Here is a 15,767-nt window from a genome sequence, read left to right on the forward strand (position 1 = left end):
GTTCTGTCTCCGATGTCTCTCTCTCTTTTTTTCCCTCTCAGTTTGTGTAATAATAATATACCTCTTCCCGATTTTTTTTTTTTTTTCCGTTTTCTTTCTGCCTCCCCCCCCCCACCCCCCCCCGCAACTTCATTTCCCCCTCCCTGCTGCATCCTCAGTCCCCGGGCGGGGTTGCTAAGGAAACGGCCGCTTGGCAACGCGCGCGAGCCCGGGGGCCGCCGGCCGCCGCTGCGCTCCGCGCTGCTTCGGCTGCTGTTGCTGCCGCTCTTGCAGCCTCCGCCGCCGATCGCCCTGCCTCCGCCGTCGCCGCGCCTCCTCCCTCACTCGCCGGCGCGCTCCACTCCTCGCTAGATAGTGCGCGAGCCGCCGGAGAATTAGACACACTCCGGACTCGGCCAAAAGCAACCGAGAGGAGGTGTAGAGTGGTGCTAGGGGGTGGGAGGGGAGGGAGGGAGGGAGAGCAAAGAGGAGGAGGGGAGGCAAAAAAGAGAGAAACAACACCCAACAACTAGGTGGGGGGGAGAAAGAAAAGAAACCCACCCACCCACCAAATTAAAAAGAATAAAAAAAAGAAGAAGAGGAAAGGGGGGAAAAAAGAAGAAGGGAAAAAAAAAAAAATCCTGTGGCGCGCCGCCTGGTTCCTGGGAAGACTCGCCAGCACCAGGGGGTGGGGGAGTGCGAGCTGAAAGCTGCTGGAGAGTGAGCAGCCCTAGCAGGGATGGACATGATGCTGTTGGTGCAGGGTGCTTGTTGCTCGAACCAGTGGCTGGCGGCGGTGCTCCTCAGCCTGTGCTGCCTGCTACCCTCCTGCCTCCCGGCTGGAACAAGTGTGGACTTCCCCTGGGCGGCTGTGGACAACATGATGGTCAGAAAAGGGGACACGGCGGTGCTTAGGTAGGAGGAACGTCGTGCTTTTCGTACTTGTCTCCGTCTGTCTGTCTGTCTCTCCACCTTTCTTGCGGTCTTTTTAGACCAAGTCAAGAGGCTGGTGGTGATCACTCGCAAAAGACCGCATTTCAGGAAGTCCGGGTGCTGATTCTGCCTGGAGCCCTGGCCCCTTTCCTCCCGGGCAGGTGGCAAACAGAACTGGTGATGCTTAAGCACTTTGCCGGAACGCCAAGTAGCCCTGAGATGAGTGAAGTGGGAGGTTTAGGAGGGGCCGGTGCCACTTGGAAACTCAGTTCACAAGGTCTCTGTTTTACTGTCCTGGGGTACTCTTGGAGAGTCTGACAAGTTTATCAGGTTTGTTTCTATTTTGCTGTAACCTAACGACTTTTTCCAACTGCTGGCTCCCTGCTCCCATGTATTTCCCTCTCTTGGACACTTAGGCTCAATTTCTCCCTTTTCAGTTTTCTTTCTTTCCTCTTATCGCTTTGTCCCCCCGCCCCCCTTTTTTCCCTTCCTTCGTTTTGTTTTTATTTTTTTTCCAATTCCCCTCCTTCTTACTCTTTTCCATCCATTACCTCTTTTTATTGCTTTTCTGTTTTTCCTCCCATTCTTTTTTCACCTCATGTTTTCATTTTCATCTCCACCACTCTAATTTTTGATCCTTTTATTTAACACACTTTCCTCCATTCTTTACCTTTCTCCATCCTTCGTTTTTCTTTCCCCTTAATATCCCTGTTCTGCGAGCTTGACTTCTCTCTCTCTTTTGACTCACATTTCCCGTCTCTTTCCCCATATTGTTTCCCATCCCTGTCACACACACATGTGTGCTCCCTCTAACCCCTTACAGTTCCATTTTCTCACCCTCACAAATCTCTTTTTCATAACCACACTCCCTCACATATTCTCTGTTTCACATTCTCATACATGCTGGCACTTCCATACTCTCCCTAACAACCCACTTTCACGTTCAGATTCTCTTTTACTCTCTAAAAAGGCCCCCGCTCGCTCCTTCACTGTTCCACACATTGTCACTCACACATGTATACACACAGTCTCTGCCTCTCTCTGCTACTCTCTATCCCCTCATCTTTCCCTTTTCCTCCCTTTTTGCATTTTGAGTCTTGCTTCTTTTTCTCACTCTTCCTTCTTCCCTTCTTTTCCCCAAGCTTGGGCATTAAAATGTTTTGTCACTAATGAACATCCGTAGCCTAATTATATCTATAAACAACATTGCTCTAAGAGTCTGGTAACGTCTTTTCTACTGTGAAAATATAAATTGATGATCAGCAGTGCTTAGATCTAAACAAGACTAAACACCCTTATTCCTTCATTTCCCATCACCCTCCCATCTGCCTGTGACACCCCCACCTGACATAGATCCTGGAATCTCCCTGAAAGATATCCTTTCTCTCCACTGGGTGGTAGTTGGCTTATAAGTATAGATTGCAGAAAACCAGTGTATGTGGCATGTTTAAGGTGAAACAGAGAGGGCTATGTTTTATTTGAAATATGCAATATATTATAAATTTGATGATCTTGGATCTGGGTGTGGTAAACGATTTACACCTTCTTAAACATGCTTATAAGTCCAAATTCATGTAGAATACTATTACAGTTTCTAATAGACACTAGTTTAGAGTGTATATCCCTACTGTAAACAATGCCACTGGATGTGTAAAAAAGTAACAGCTTGTTGTCACTTAGTAAAATACCTTTCATTGCTGGTAAAAGAGATGAACTTCTGGTCACACTGAGGATATAAATTAAACCCTTGGTGATATTCTTTATATTAAGTTTGTTTTGGAAGTTTAAACAACAGTGGTAAGGATGAAGTGCTGTCTTTAGAGCCTGCAAACACATATCATGGGAACTGCAATCTATATGATTGTAGCAACATATTGCCTATTTGTAATGAGCATTAACATTTTCAGTCTAAAGGATTTGATAGACTGCTTGTCACTTGATGGTATATCTTGGGTGTTTTGTTTTTAAAGAAGAATCTAATGAATACTATGGCTAATTAAAATAGCTGAACTCAGGGTCTGCTTCTAGGAGACCTATGTGTAGTTCACTCACTGCTGCCAATAGTGAAGCTTCTCTAACTAGCGGCAGCAATATCTTTCCAGTTTTGTTGGTTTGGTGCAGTCCTTGTTTACCTGTGTTCACCTACCTCATCCATTTATACTCTGTATCATGAATTTTGTCATATCTTAGTTTAGAGAACTTTTGACTTTTAAACTTTTTAAAGAGAATAGTATCTCTGTTTCTTTTGAATAATGTTTCTTACCAATTACAGTTTTCTTAAAAAATAAACAGAATCTTTCTCTTTTTTTTTTTTTGTCATATGAAACAAATCTGATCCGCATTACTCAAAGTAATTAGTTTACAGTAATTCTAGAATCCTCTAGGGATTGATTCCATTTTTTTTATCCTTTTACATTGACCATAGGTTTTTAAACACTTTTAACATATATAGTTACAAGAACCCCTCTCTTAAAAAAATGTTAAATTGCATCAGTTATTTTTCCTGCAACTGGTATTTATTTACTCTGTTCATAGACCAGTACAGAAGAGCTTAAGGACTATTTGAGTGTAAGTCAGGTGAGATATTTTTCATCAAAAGTAATGTCACAGAGTTATAGTTTATGTTTTCTACTTTGAATACTTGGAATTGTATTTAGTGTAATTATCTAATTCATTAGAAAACAAAACAAAATCTTCCCTCATGCAAACACGCCTTCACATCAAAGTACAGAAATCTAGTACTCAAGAGTACACTTTACTGAATTATGTGATATTGTTTATTAAGCTTTATATGTTATACTTTATTTTTAATGTAACATATTCCTCCAAGTGTCTCATAAAAAGCAAATAGTGGCATAACAGTTATCAGATAACTTTAAGTGCTAAAGGCCTGAAAGTGCAAATGTGTCAATCAGTGACTCTGTTGCTTGTGGTTACACTAATGAAACAGAAGTTTAAAGGTCAAATGATACATTTCTATCTCCTAAATGCCAGAGTGTCTGTTTTAGAGAAAAGAATCAAGAAAAGCAAACCTTTTCTTACATTTTGTTATCATACAAAAGGGAATCCATTCTGTGATCCACCAACTATACCTATTTCTATAAATCACCTTCTCTGTTTGGATTAGAAGACTTATAATGAAGTTCCATTTAATGATTTCAACATTCTTATCATTTTAACTTTGCCTCTTAAGGTTAGTTATGCAATATATTAAATGTCAAAATGTCCCTTATGTCTAATAATGATATTCACTGATAAGTCTCTGAAGGATTCACTTGAGGTATTTGGACATTCTTGTTGAAGTATTTAATGATGCATCTATTCAGTACAATAGCACTTGGTACCTCCCTTACTTTAAATAAATGCATGGATGTCTGGAACACATTGTAATTTGCTACCAATACAAATTAACATTTTCACTAAATTATGAGATACTAGATATTAGATTGCTACCACATTTACTACTTATTGATATTTTATACTTAATAGAACTTGTTAATCTGTATATGGAGAAATGAACTTTTTCTCTAGCCTTCAAATTGTATTTTGTAGTACCTGGAAGCTCTAAGTTGATGTTTCATCAGGTGATGTAGCAAAGAACAGGACATTCCAGAACCACACTGGTCATGCATTAGCACCCAGTGTTTCTAGATCTAGAAAATCAAGGGGAACATAACTCTGCTCTAGCTTAATACATAAATTTCAGATGACTTTTTTTTTGTAGCTTTGCAGCTGCTTTAATGTGAATCAGTCACTTTATTCTTACCTTATTAACAAATACAGTTATGTCGACATGCCCAAAAACATTTAATATTCTTTTGAGATAATACAAGGAACAACCTCATTCATATCCTCCCAGTTTTTAAAAAGACATGTCATTTTTAAGCAAGTTCTTTCATCTGTTTCTACTTCAACTCGTCTATGAATTTTGTACATTTTAAGCTGCCATCCTGATATGAATTCAAAATATCCTATTCTCTACTTGTCATCCTTTAATCAAAGGAAGGGAGATTCTTTTCTTAAATGTGATATCTTCTTTTACGTTAGCAAAGTTGAACATAACTTTGTCATTTTAATGCAATAGATTTCAGTGAAAGTTATATGAGATCCTAATAATGATATTACAGTAGGGCGAAAGACTTTTGCGTCAATCACAGAACATAGAGTGCATTTACACAGAAGCCATTTCCATTGGAAATCACAAAACTTTTACGAGTAGATTTATAAATGTATATCACAAGTATTTATTACTTCTCAGACTTTGCTCAATTCATTTGCCTTTTGATTAGACTACATTGAATTAGTTTTGTTTTGAAATGCATGCTATTGGATACAAGAAAGTAAATGATGTATAAGAATGCAGAATTGTCAATAACAATATACCTCGATTATACTGTACTTTTTGAATATCATTGAAGAGTGTCTTCAATGGTAGAGTCTCTTCAAACTCATCTGTTGAGTCATTCCTACCTATTTATGTGTTCCAAATATACTGTTCAACTCTACAGGCATTTGCAATTTATAACATTAAGGCATTATTTTAAAACCTATATGCTTATTGAATAGTTTAGTGTTATTGAACAATTTTTTTTTTTAAATTCTGAGGTTTTTCTCATTTTCTCTGAGGTCATGCTAAGTCATTTTGGAAAAATATGCTCCAAAATATGGAATAAAATGCTACAATGTTACCTGTAGTGATATGTAGAACTGTTGTATTAGCATGAGGCACTACTTGATACATTAATACATAATCATTCATTATATTAAAGAACAACATAGCATTTTAAAATTTTCGAGATGGATTTGTTTTTTTCTAGTCTTTTTAGTCCAGAAGAACTAATTAACCCATGTGGTTGTATAAATCTTTGAGCACAAGCATGTTAATGAAATACTTGTTTTAAATAGTTGAATTTACAATTAAATAGCTCCATGAACTAAGTTAATTCTGAAATACCTGAGTTGCAAAATGTTTGAAGAATTACTCACATCCTGTAAGTGACAGTTCTGGGCCTTATTGACCAGATCCAACTTTTATCCTTCTGCTATGCTCTGCTATTGGAGATAGACAATGAATCTAATCCCCAGGCTGTATTCCCTCGTTCTTCATGTCAGCTGTTTTCAGACTGTGGTTGTCCAGTGGTTGGTAGTTTTGGGAGAAGGGAGTACATGATGAGTGAGAGGCCAAGGTGTTTCTCCCCTCCTACATTGCTTTGGGCAGTGTTCAGCAGTGTCTCCATCTCCCATTGGAACCTCTTTGCTCCAGTTTCCACTGGATAACCAACTTGGGCTTCTGTATATGGCTTCACCCATTTCTTCTTCCATCCTAAGAGTAGTAGTGGCTTCCTAACGTTCTAACTGTCGGGTTGTCTTACCATCACCTATTCTTCTCAACTTTTCCATCATCTTTGCAGTCAGTTCTCTGTATTAAACCCTCTAAGTTTTAAATATTCAGAGTGGTTTACATTCTTCTGATAGAACCCTGATTAATATGTGTTGAAAAGTAAGAGTTTTAGCGATTTTTAACTATATTGAATATTGCTCATGGTAACATAAATATTTGCTTCCTAGCACTGGATGTAATTGTTGTTTAAAGAGGCAAGAATAGAACCATAATAACACTGGAGCATATTACAAAAAAGAAAGATGGATACTTGGGGTATTGTCCACACCCAGATTATGGTGAATACAATGAACCAATTATATACATTTTAAATTAAATATAATGTTAAATAATTAAAGTATAAATAATATAGCAATGCTATGAATGGGAAAAATAGTTGATGAATATAAATTGGGAAGAATCAATAATACTGTATCTTTTTTTTTTTTTTTTTTTTTTTGACTGAGCAAAAAGAGAACCAGGGCTAAACTCTGTTTGTGGATATGTGATCAAAATGTTGAACTAATTCCTACAGTGTTGACTATTGAAATCAATAGGAATTAAAGACCTTTCTTTTTTGTAGCTTAATACCTGAAAAGCAAATCAAAGTTTCCAATTTCTTATGAAATATATGAAGTGTATGATCATAACAGTGCATGTAACCACTGTAGAAATAAGCCTCTCGAGCCATTTGAAACTTTTGGTTAGAAATCAGATCACCTTTCTACCATATCCTGTTCAAAATGTCATACATACAATAAAACATTATAGACAACATATTTCTAACATGGAAGAGCTACGGGAAGCTTTATTTGTTGGTATTTCTTTTTTTCAACTCTCTCGTTTAACAGAGTATTAGATGATGCAGTGGCCTTGCCCTTACATGCTTCAAAATAATATCTTTCTAAAAGATATTACATAAATGTCTGGCTCCAATATACACAGCAGTCATCATAAAGTCCTACTTTTGCTGCCTTTATCCACACTTTTGCAGGAAAGATGGTAACTTTAAACCATAAATAATGCTGTTATTCAGTTGCTACGTTGTACCAACTCTTTGCAACCCCATGAACTGCAACACTTCAGGCTTCCCTGCCCTTCACTATCTCCTAGAGTTTATGCAAACTCATGTCCATTGAGTCGGTGATGCTATCCAACCATCTCTTTCTCTTTCACCCCTTTCTCCTCCTGCCTTCAATCTTTCCCAGCATTAGGGTCTTTTCCAGTGAGTCACCTCTTTACATCAAGTGGCCAAAGTATTAGAGCATTTGCTTCAGCATTAGTTCTTCCAATGAATATGCAGTGTTGATTTCTTAATAGTCATCTCTAAAGGATGCTCTAGAGAGGATTTTCCTGAGTTGGGACAGAAGTTGGACTTGACTCATTTCTGCATTTCATTGTTCTTAAAGCTTTGTTGATCCATTACAGATTGCCATGGACATGTCTATGTATAAGAGAAAATAAAATGTATTGCTCTTTTTTTTGGAGCACCCTATTGCCTGCTTTCTTGCTTTTGTAGAAGAATTTTTAAATGGGATCACATGCTTTTTTGTCAGAAATTTTATGTGTTTCAAATTCAACAATGGAACCAAACTTCCCAGGCTATTAAGAGAGTAAAATCCAGGATTTTTCTACATAAGCACTGTCATTAGCAAATTGGATTTTAATTGGACTTCCCTGGTAGCTCAGTTGATAAAGAATCTGTCTGCAACAGGTGAGACCCTGGCTCGATTCCTGGGTCAGAAAGATCCCATGGAGAAGGGATAGGCTACCCACTCCAGCATTGTTGGACATCCCTAGTGACTTCGCTGGTAAAGAATCCTCCTGCAATGTGGGAGACCTGAGTTTGATACCTGCACTAGGAAGATCCCATGGCAACCCACTACAGTATTCTTGCCTGGAGAATCCCCATGGTCAGAGGAGTCTGGCAGTACACTAATTAATTAGTACACCATATCTAAAATATGACAATTCATAGGATATTGGAGAAATTTAATAATAGAAGTTTTTTGATGTTTTGTTCAAGTATTTTTCTTTTATACTGTGTTAAATTTGATTGGCAAAACACCTGGGTTTGTAAGCTTTATGACTGCTGTTCATCCATTTCTAGGGCCTTAATATTGAACCTTGCCTATATCAAGCCAACTTCCCCTATATTTTAAATTAATGAATCTTTGGAAGGATAAGCAAAAGATTAAATGTATGTGTCCTTTAGATTATTAATTATTTCAAATTTTAATAATTGTATCTTTATTGCTACAATAGATCTGTGTGCTTATCATGATTGAGTACTTTTTATTGACTCCATTTATCAATGGTCTCTGTCTTTAAATAATGCCTGCAGAAGTCCTATTGGATTGAGACACACACATTGGAATCATTCAGTGTCTTTAAATTGCAGGATACAAGCTATTAGTGAGCCTTGAAGAAAATGTATTAGCTACTAAAGTTATTTTTTAAAATAAATTGTACTAAAATAGGGTAGAAAGCATTATACATAGTAAAGGTAAGTATTATTTGATTAAACTTGTATTTTTTATGTTTGTGTGTTTGTACTCTGTCAAGATTTTGGGTGTATTTCTTACTGTAGGTTTCATCAGAAAAAGTTTGTAATGCAATTGTAAGGTACAGATTTAAGATTATTGAGATGCATTTAATAGTTTTCAGAAGATCTACGATTTTAAATTTTATAGGAAGGCTATTACTCTTTGCAATTATAATTAGCAGATGACAGGAATAATTCAAAGTAGCAAAATGTCCATTGTAACCTTCTAACATATTTTCTTTTCCTGCCTCAACTCATGGAGTCTCCTCTTCCTTTCTCCTAAGGTCTCAATTAAATAAAATCAATAAAGATACAGAGGTAGAGAGAATTGGCTATTTGTTGAGAATGAATAATCTCAATTGTGAAAAGTAGCTACACTCCCCAAGCTAGAGCTTAACTTTTGTATCATTCTGACTATCTCCCAGAGGTAGGTCAACTGTACTTTATAAGCCACAGTGTATTGATACTAGCTGATAGAATTTTAATGTGGTCATATGGCTTTGATTTATAATGTTGAGAAGGTTATCTATTAGCATAGTGTTTTCTAAGCCATATCAAGTTCTGAATCCTAACAGAAGACCTTTGACGCTCTTAAGCATCCAGCTGGCATGAAATTTGGTCTTTTAATCACTTTCTCTAGGAAAAGGGGAATATAGGAAAGGAGGAATTTGGCAGTGTTGCTAGCGTTAGTGTTGCTCTTTTGAAGAGAAGCCAATGCATTATACTTTCTGGATAGCTGGTAATTTGTTCAATTTAAGGAGGATGTTTATAACCCTTTTTCGTCCAGAACTAAATTATTTTTCACTGAATTTCACTATCCTTTGGACACAGGTCCAGTGCCCATATTCATGCTACAAGATTGGGCTTATTTAAAACTATAGATACTGCCATAAAGTATTGAAAGATTTTGGATGATTTAAAGGGCACTGGGGGAAAAATGTGTTTGTTCTGTTGTCTTCAGAAACCCCCTTTCCTCTCATGCAACTAAGTTAAAAGATACTATAAGGATTTAAGAGATACTGTGATCATATGAGCTATAATCAGAAGTCAGGAGAGTATTTTCTGTAGTTCTCTCCAATTATATCACATACTATTGTTTCAAAATATTGCATAAATAAATCAAAGGGATCATAAAGTTTTCCTAATGTTATGATATTTCTTATAGGAGATCATATTTAGATATATCTGATTTGTAAATAACTTATTTTCAAATTAATGTCTTGGTAACTGACCAGCTAAATAGAAAGTGACATCTGTATTACTTAACATAGTGCTGGCACATTGTTAGTTCTCAAAATCTGAATGGGGAGTGGAAGAATTGAAGGAGAGCTGAAGGAAAAGGGAGAGGAAGAAAGGGCAGGAAGAAAGTATCTTATGATATATAAGTGACTTCTAATCAGAACCTAAGACTTCAGATCAGTGGGATACATAAAGTTCAGCCTGTATTATCCTACATGGAATAATTGCAAAAAAAGGAATCAATTTTATTTCATATAGTTTATTAAATAATCAGAATAATCCTAAATTTATACCCTTCCCATGATGAAGTGATATATATATATGTGTATATATATATATATATACACATACATATACACACACTGTGTCTATTGAAGTTCTGAAAAAATACTTTACACTAAGTATATATCTTCCTTCGATGTTACTAGTCCATTTATGTTTATTTTAAAAGACAGATTAGCACATTACCTTGGCCTGCAGTTGGGTAGAGGCTAATATGGGGAGAATATGTTCACAAAAAGAAATTATATATAAGTCGTTGAGTTAACTGCTTACTTGTCTTCTTCAGTATATGTCATTTATCACTTTTCTTGTTCACACATCGCTTATATGAAATAATAGATACAAAGAGTTAGTGTAGCTTATCCACAGAGTTTGTCTTTTATCATAATTGTTTAGTTGCATTGAAACCTGTCATGCTTTGAGGTGTCCAGAATGGGAAGAATGAGAGTTTGAATATCTACTTCTCTATTTCCTGGCTATGTGACCTTGAACAAATGCCTTTAGTTTGCACCTCCCTGGCAGAACAACATGGATCATATGAGGTAATGCATGTAAAATGCTAGCATATTATCTGCCTTTTAGTAAGCACACTTACATCACCTGACGATTTTATTCTGCTTTTGTTCTTCTAGTCTCAGTCTGAAATTTGTTGGCAGTACTTATTGATATGGGCATATTTTCCTCATTTAAATCATTTTACCAGTCATTTGTGAAATCACTGTATAGTATCCATTGAAGATATATTTTTGTTGTGATATTGTTAAATAATGCTTAAGTGAAACCCTGTGGTATCAGATAGTGAGCTGAGCGTTGGGTCAGCAGAAGACTGCAGGGAAATTTGAAATAAAGAAGTTTTTACTCACAGGGCTTAGAGGAAGTAGACTGCACACCTCTAGGGGCTGCACAAGGAGGTCAAGGCAGGATGCCTGTCGAGAGAGCAGCAGGACCGGGGGCACGTGACTTTATTGTGGTTCCTGGGTGGGATGATTTAGGGTTCCCGGGTGAGGGACAGATTGGTCAATTCCAACCAAAAAGAATTAGATTTTATCTAAAGGGAAGGCACAGGTCGGGAGGCAGGGGAGAATGTTGGTCACAGGGACTGCTGAGAAAATGTCAGGAACTTACATTTGCCTGTGAGTCTTCTCAGCTTATCTAGGACACGCACTGGCCAGAGCGACAAGTGTCAGCTCAGGGTCTCTTTGGCCAATTAGTGCCCACTTAGTTACGCAGGCTGGACACATGGGCAGCGATAGCATAGAGTAGTTTAGCTAAATCTTGACATTTTATGTTTTAAAGATCCTCTCTAATGGGCATACTCGTATTTGTTGTTGCTGAGCCCAATGACCAAGTCAGAAGACTCCAAATCTGGAAGTAGAAATACTCTATAAAAGGTTTTATCTATAGGGTGCAGACCCGGATAACTCAACAGTAGCAAAACCCCAAATTTTATGCTCAACAAACTGATGGTGATTTGATTCACTTACCAGAAGTAAGAGATCCCTGTAATTGGGTATTCACATGAAACATCAAGGACAGAAGGAAAAACGAGAAGAGACAGAAAAGAAGAAATAAGAGGGATTAGAAAATACAATGAGATGGCAGTGGATGAGTTTAGAGGGTGAAGATGAACATTTGTGACAGAGTTTAGAATGGAAGAGGTGATGACTGGTGACAACATTGGAATTGTCGATAAGAGGGTTAGAATAAAAAAATAGCTGTGTATTCTGGATAAGGCAGCAAATAATTATTCAGGATTAGACATGCACTTATCGTTTCTTAGGGCATCTATGTTATGCTAAAGCAGTGTAGTTCAGACAGAGTCTATGGGCAAGAACACTCTGTCTGTATTGCTATTTTTATTCATAGACAATATATTCAGTAGAAGCTCAGAAAATATGAATGCTTGCTCTAATTCTGCACATTTGCCAAATGCACAACAGCAAGATTTAAGTTCATAATCATGACGAAGCCATCAACATCATGATTCAGATTCATCTAACATGTATTGAGTACCTACTGTCTATGACATAGTTTCACGACAATATGCAATAAGGTATTGCTTTTCCAGCTTTATAGCCAAGTAAATTCAGGCTTAAAAAAGCAATGTAACTTGCCTCAGATAGAACAGGTAGTGACTGAATCAGAATTCAAATCTAGGACTTTTATTCCAAGCCTCATGACTTGATTATTGTGTGTCTCTCCCTAAAAAGATATAAAAACAATTGATAAATTTATTGCTTACTGGGCTTTAATGCTTATTAAACACCATTAAGGACCAGCTGCATTTTAGTAACTAAGTTGACAATCATTTAAAAATAATCAAGAATGTGTGTTATGTATTTGATGAAGACTGTTAGATTATTTTAGATGAGAGTAAGTCTTAGACTATATCATATAGTCATAACTATTTAGAGGGCTTCCTTGGTGGCACAGATGGTAAAGAATCTGCCTGCAATGTGGGAGACTCAGATTTGATCCCTGAGTCGGAAAGATCCCCTGGAGAAGGGAACTAGTAGTTGGAAAATAGTGAATTCTTAAAACTGTAAATATTCTGGGGGGAAAAAACCCTCTCATCCCCAAATGATTTTATCCATGATGATTACAAGGTATTTATAATACAATAAAAAAAATGAACAGCTTTTGAATGTCATCTGTAGTTAGGCATTATGCATTTGTTACATCCTCAGATCTTTGCAACAACCTACAATTTTTCTCCTTTCTAAGTGGAGAAAACAACTCAAAGAAGATGAATATCTTTCTGAGCTTTAACACAGCTAGTAAATGGCATAACCAGGGTTTGATTTTAGACATGTGTGTCTCCAAAGCCCTTGCTTATTTTTTTAAAACCATAATATTTCTTGGAGCTTTTTGTATACTGTAGTCCTTAACAGAAAGGAAAAGAAGTTGTTACTTGCTGTAGTATTCCACATCCCCAAATTAGTCTTTTGAATGCTAATTCTGGTATAACTAAACAGCTGAATCAAGTTGAATTATAACCCTCCTTTGAAAAGTATTAGGCAGCCTAGAGTGTTGAGCACTATTTCCCAAGATGGGAAGATTAAAAAAAAATTAAGGATGAATAAAAGATGCACTTATACCAAATTCATTAAACATGTCAGTAATTTGTTATAAAGTTTTATGTTTAATTACAGTTGAATAAAGTGAAACATTGGAATTAGATAGTTTGCCTTTTTCTGATGGCTGGTAGGAGTATATAGAGTTTATAGCCTAATTGAATGAAAACTTTTTTTATCTGATGCTGGGTAATTTAAGAATCTTCTGAGATGTGTTTACATATCCATTTTCTATAGATTTTATCCCCCAAGAGGATAATGTATTTTATGATGACTTGTTTTTCAGCTGTCTAAAGTTCTCCCAATATAAAGTCCTGTTTTTATCACAATCATTCAAGAAAATTTTCAACCCTCTATAACCCAATTCTAACTCCTCCTCCTCCTCTGAATTCTGTATTCTTCTACATTTTACTTGTTTTGTAAATTTCACATTACAGTATATCGTTATCTATTTTGCCTTTGCAAAAGACTACAACTATCTTACATAGCAGTCATTCACTTCTATTGTTGAAAATTCTTCAAGAACTTTGTATTTTGTAATTCGTATAGAATATGTTTACTAATTTCTAGGATACTTGAATTGATTTTTTCATTTTCCTTTGTTCTTTCAGGAATTTCTTTTGTGTTTTATCCGTTCATTTTTTTTTCCCCTATAGAAGCATGTTTTTTTTCAGACATTCATTCACCAGTTTTTCAACATATATTTATTGAGTCCTTGGCTTATGCTAGATGCTTTCTTTGAGAATACAGTGATATAAGAGATAAGGTCTTGGCTATTGAATTTATGTTGTAGTTCAGTCTGTATCCTCAAATAGTATTGTGTAAACAAGTTATGTTTGACTTTTTACTTCACCGACTATTAGTTCTATGGTCACAGGGATGTTACTTGGGTTTTATGAGACTCAGTTTTCTTGTCTGTAAAATAGAAATACTTACAGCTACTCCTATATATTTCTGAATCCTAGTAATAATTCATTGGAATGTGCCCAAAGCAGTATTTAGCACACAGTTGGGACTCAAGGTCAGTGTCTTTCCTTCCTCTCTTTCTCACCCTTCCTTTAACATTATAGCTGTAACTAATGGCCAGGACTATCTAGTTAAAGAAATTGTTGCATGTTATACTATGCTTCTGGTGTTCTATTTGTTACCTAATACCTCCTGAGGCTCACTTACTTTTAATCCAAGGCATCCTTTTGATGCCTTGAAAAAGTAGACTTATTCTGAACATGTGATGACTATCATTCATCTTGTTTCTATTTCCCACTCATTTTTTCCTTCATTTGAGATGCTTTGCCTTCATACTGTCCTCTCTTTAATACTATTTTACATGGATTTTCCCATAAACTTATTGTCAGTTTTTGACGTATTCTGAATGTCCATGAGAAATGTATTTTCTTCCTGACAGTTGCTTCTGCAGGCATCAAAACCATCTTGTCATCATTAAATGTTTCTTCTAAAATCCTACACTTTTCTCAGTATACCTGAATTAATCATTTTCTTGGTTGGAATAGTATTTTATGTAAGGAACACTTGGTAATTATCACCTGTTCCTCTGTTTGATCCTCTGTTAGAACAAACAATATTTGATATTCTTTTGCAAATAATTCTTCATTAAAATAGCATTTCCATGCTTTAGCCACTTAATTTTATGAATTAATTTGAACTTTCTACCCCCAATGGAAAGTATGACTCTTCTCTCTAATCTCAATAATTGGTGAACTGATTTTCTGACTTCCTGGGCATTCTAAAAAAATCTCATCATATTTGACATGTATAATCATTTGATTTCTGGCAGACAATATCTAGTCTGTTCTATATCACCTGGCTTCACATAGCATACAATTTGCATGATTTTATATGAGGAAATCACTAAAATGTAAATTATTGTTAATTTTCTTCATTTGCATTAAAATTAAGGGACTTCCAGCATATTAAAAAGCAGAGACATTACTTTGCCAACAAAGGTCTCTCTAGTCAAAGCTACAGGTTTTCCAGTAGTCATGTATGAATGTGAGAGTTGGATGATAAAGAAAACTGAGTGCCAAAGAATTGATGCTTTTGAACTGTGATGCTGGAGAAGACTCTTGAGAGTCCCTTGGACTGCAAGGAGATCAAAACAGTCAATCCTAAAGGAAATCAGTCCTGAATATTCATTAGAAGGACTGATGCTAAAGCTGAAGCTCCAATCCTTTGGCCACCTGATGTGACTGACTCACTGGAAAGACATTGACACTGGGAAAGATTGAAGGCGGGGAAGAAGGGGACAACAGAGTATGACATGGTTGGATGGCATCACTGAATGGACGGACATGAGTTTGAGCAAGCTCCGGGAGTT

At 36.5% G+C, this 15,767-nt stretch overlaps 1 protein-coding gene across 1 annotated transcript in view; it reads left to right on the forward strand.

Moving 5' to 3' along the window:
* The first annotated feature begins 206 nt into the window (after positions 1 to 206).
* NEGR1 (neuronal growth regulator 1) overlaps positions 207 to 15,767 on the forward strand; it is a 963,216-nt gene continuing 947,655 nt past the window's right edge. The window contains exon 1 of the mRNA XM_043877871.1: positions 207 to 894. Coding sequence (XP_043733806.1) covers positions 719 to 894 — 176 coding nt within the window. The 5' untranslated portion in view covers positions 207 to 718. The remainder of the gene's footprint in view (positions 895 to 15,767) is intronic.

This window comes from Cervus elaphus, chromosome 20, assembly GCF_910594005.1.
Source record: "Cervus elaphus chromosome 20, mCerEla1.1, whole genome shotgun sequence".
In the NCBI taxonomy this organism is placed as follows: domain Eukaryota; kingdom Metazoa; phylum Chordata; class Mammalia; order Artiodactyla; family Cervidae; genus Cervus; species Cervus elaphus.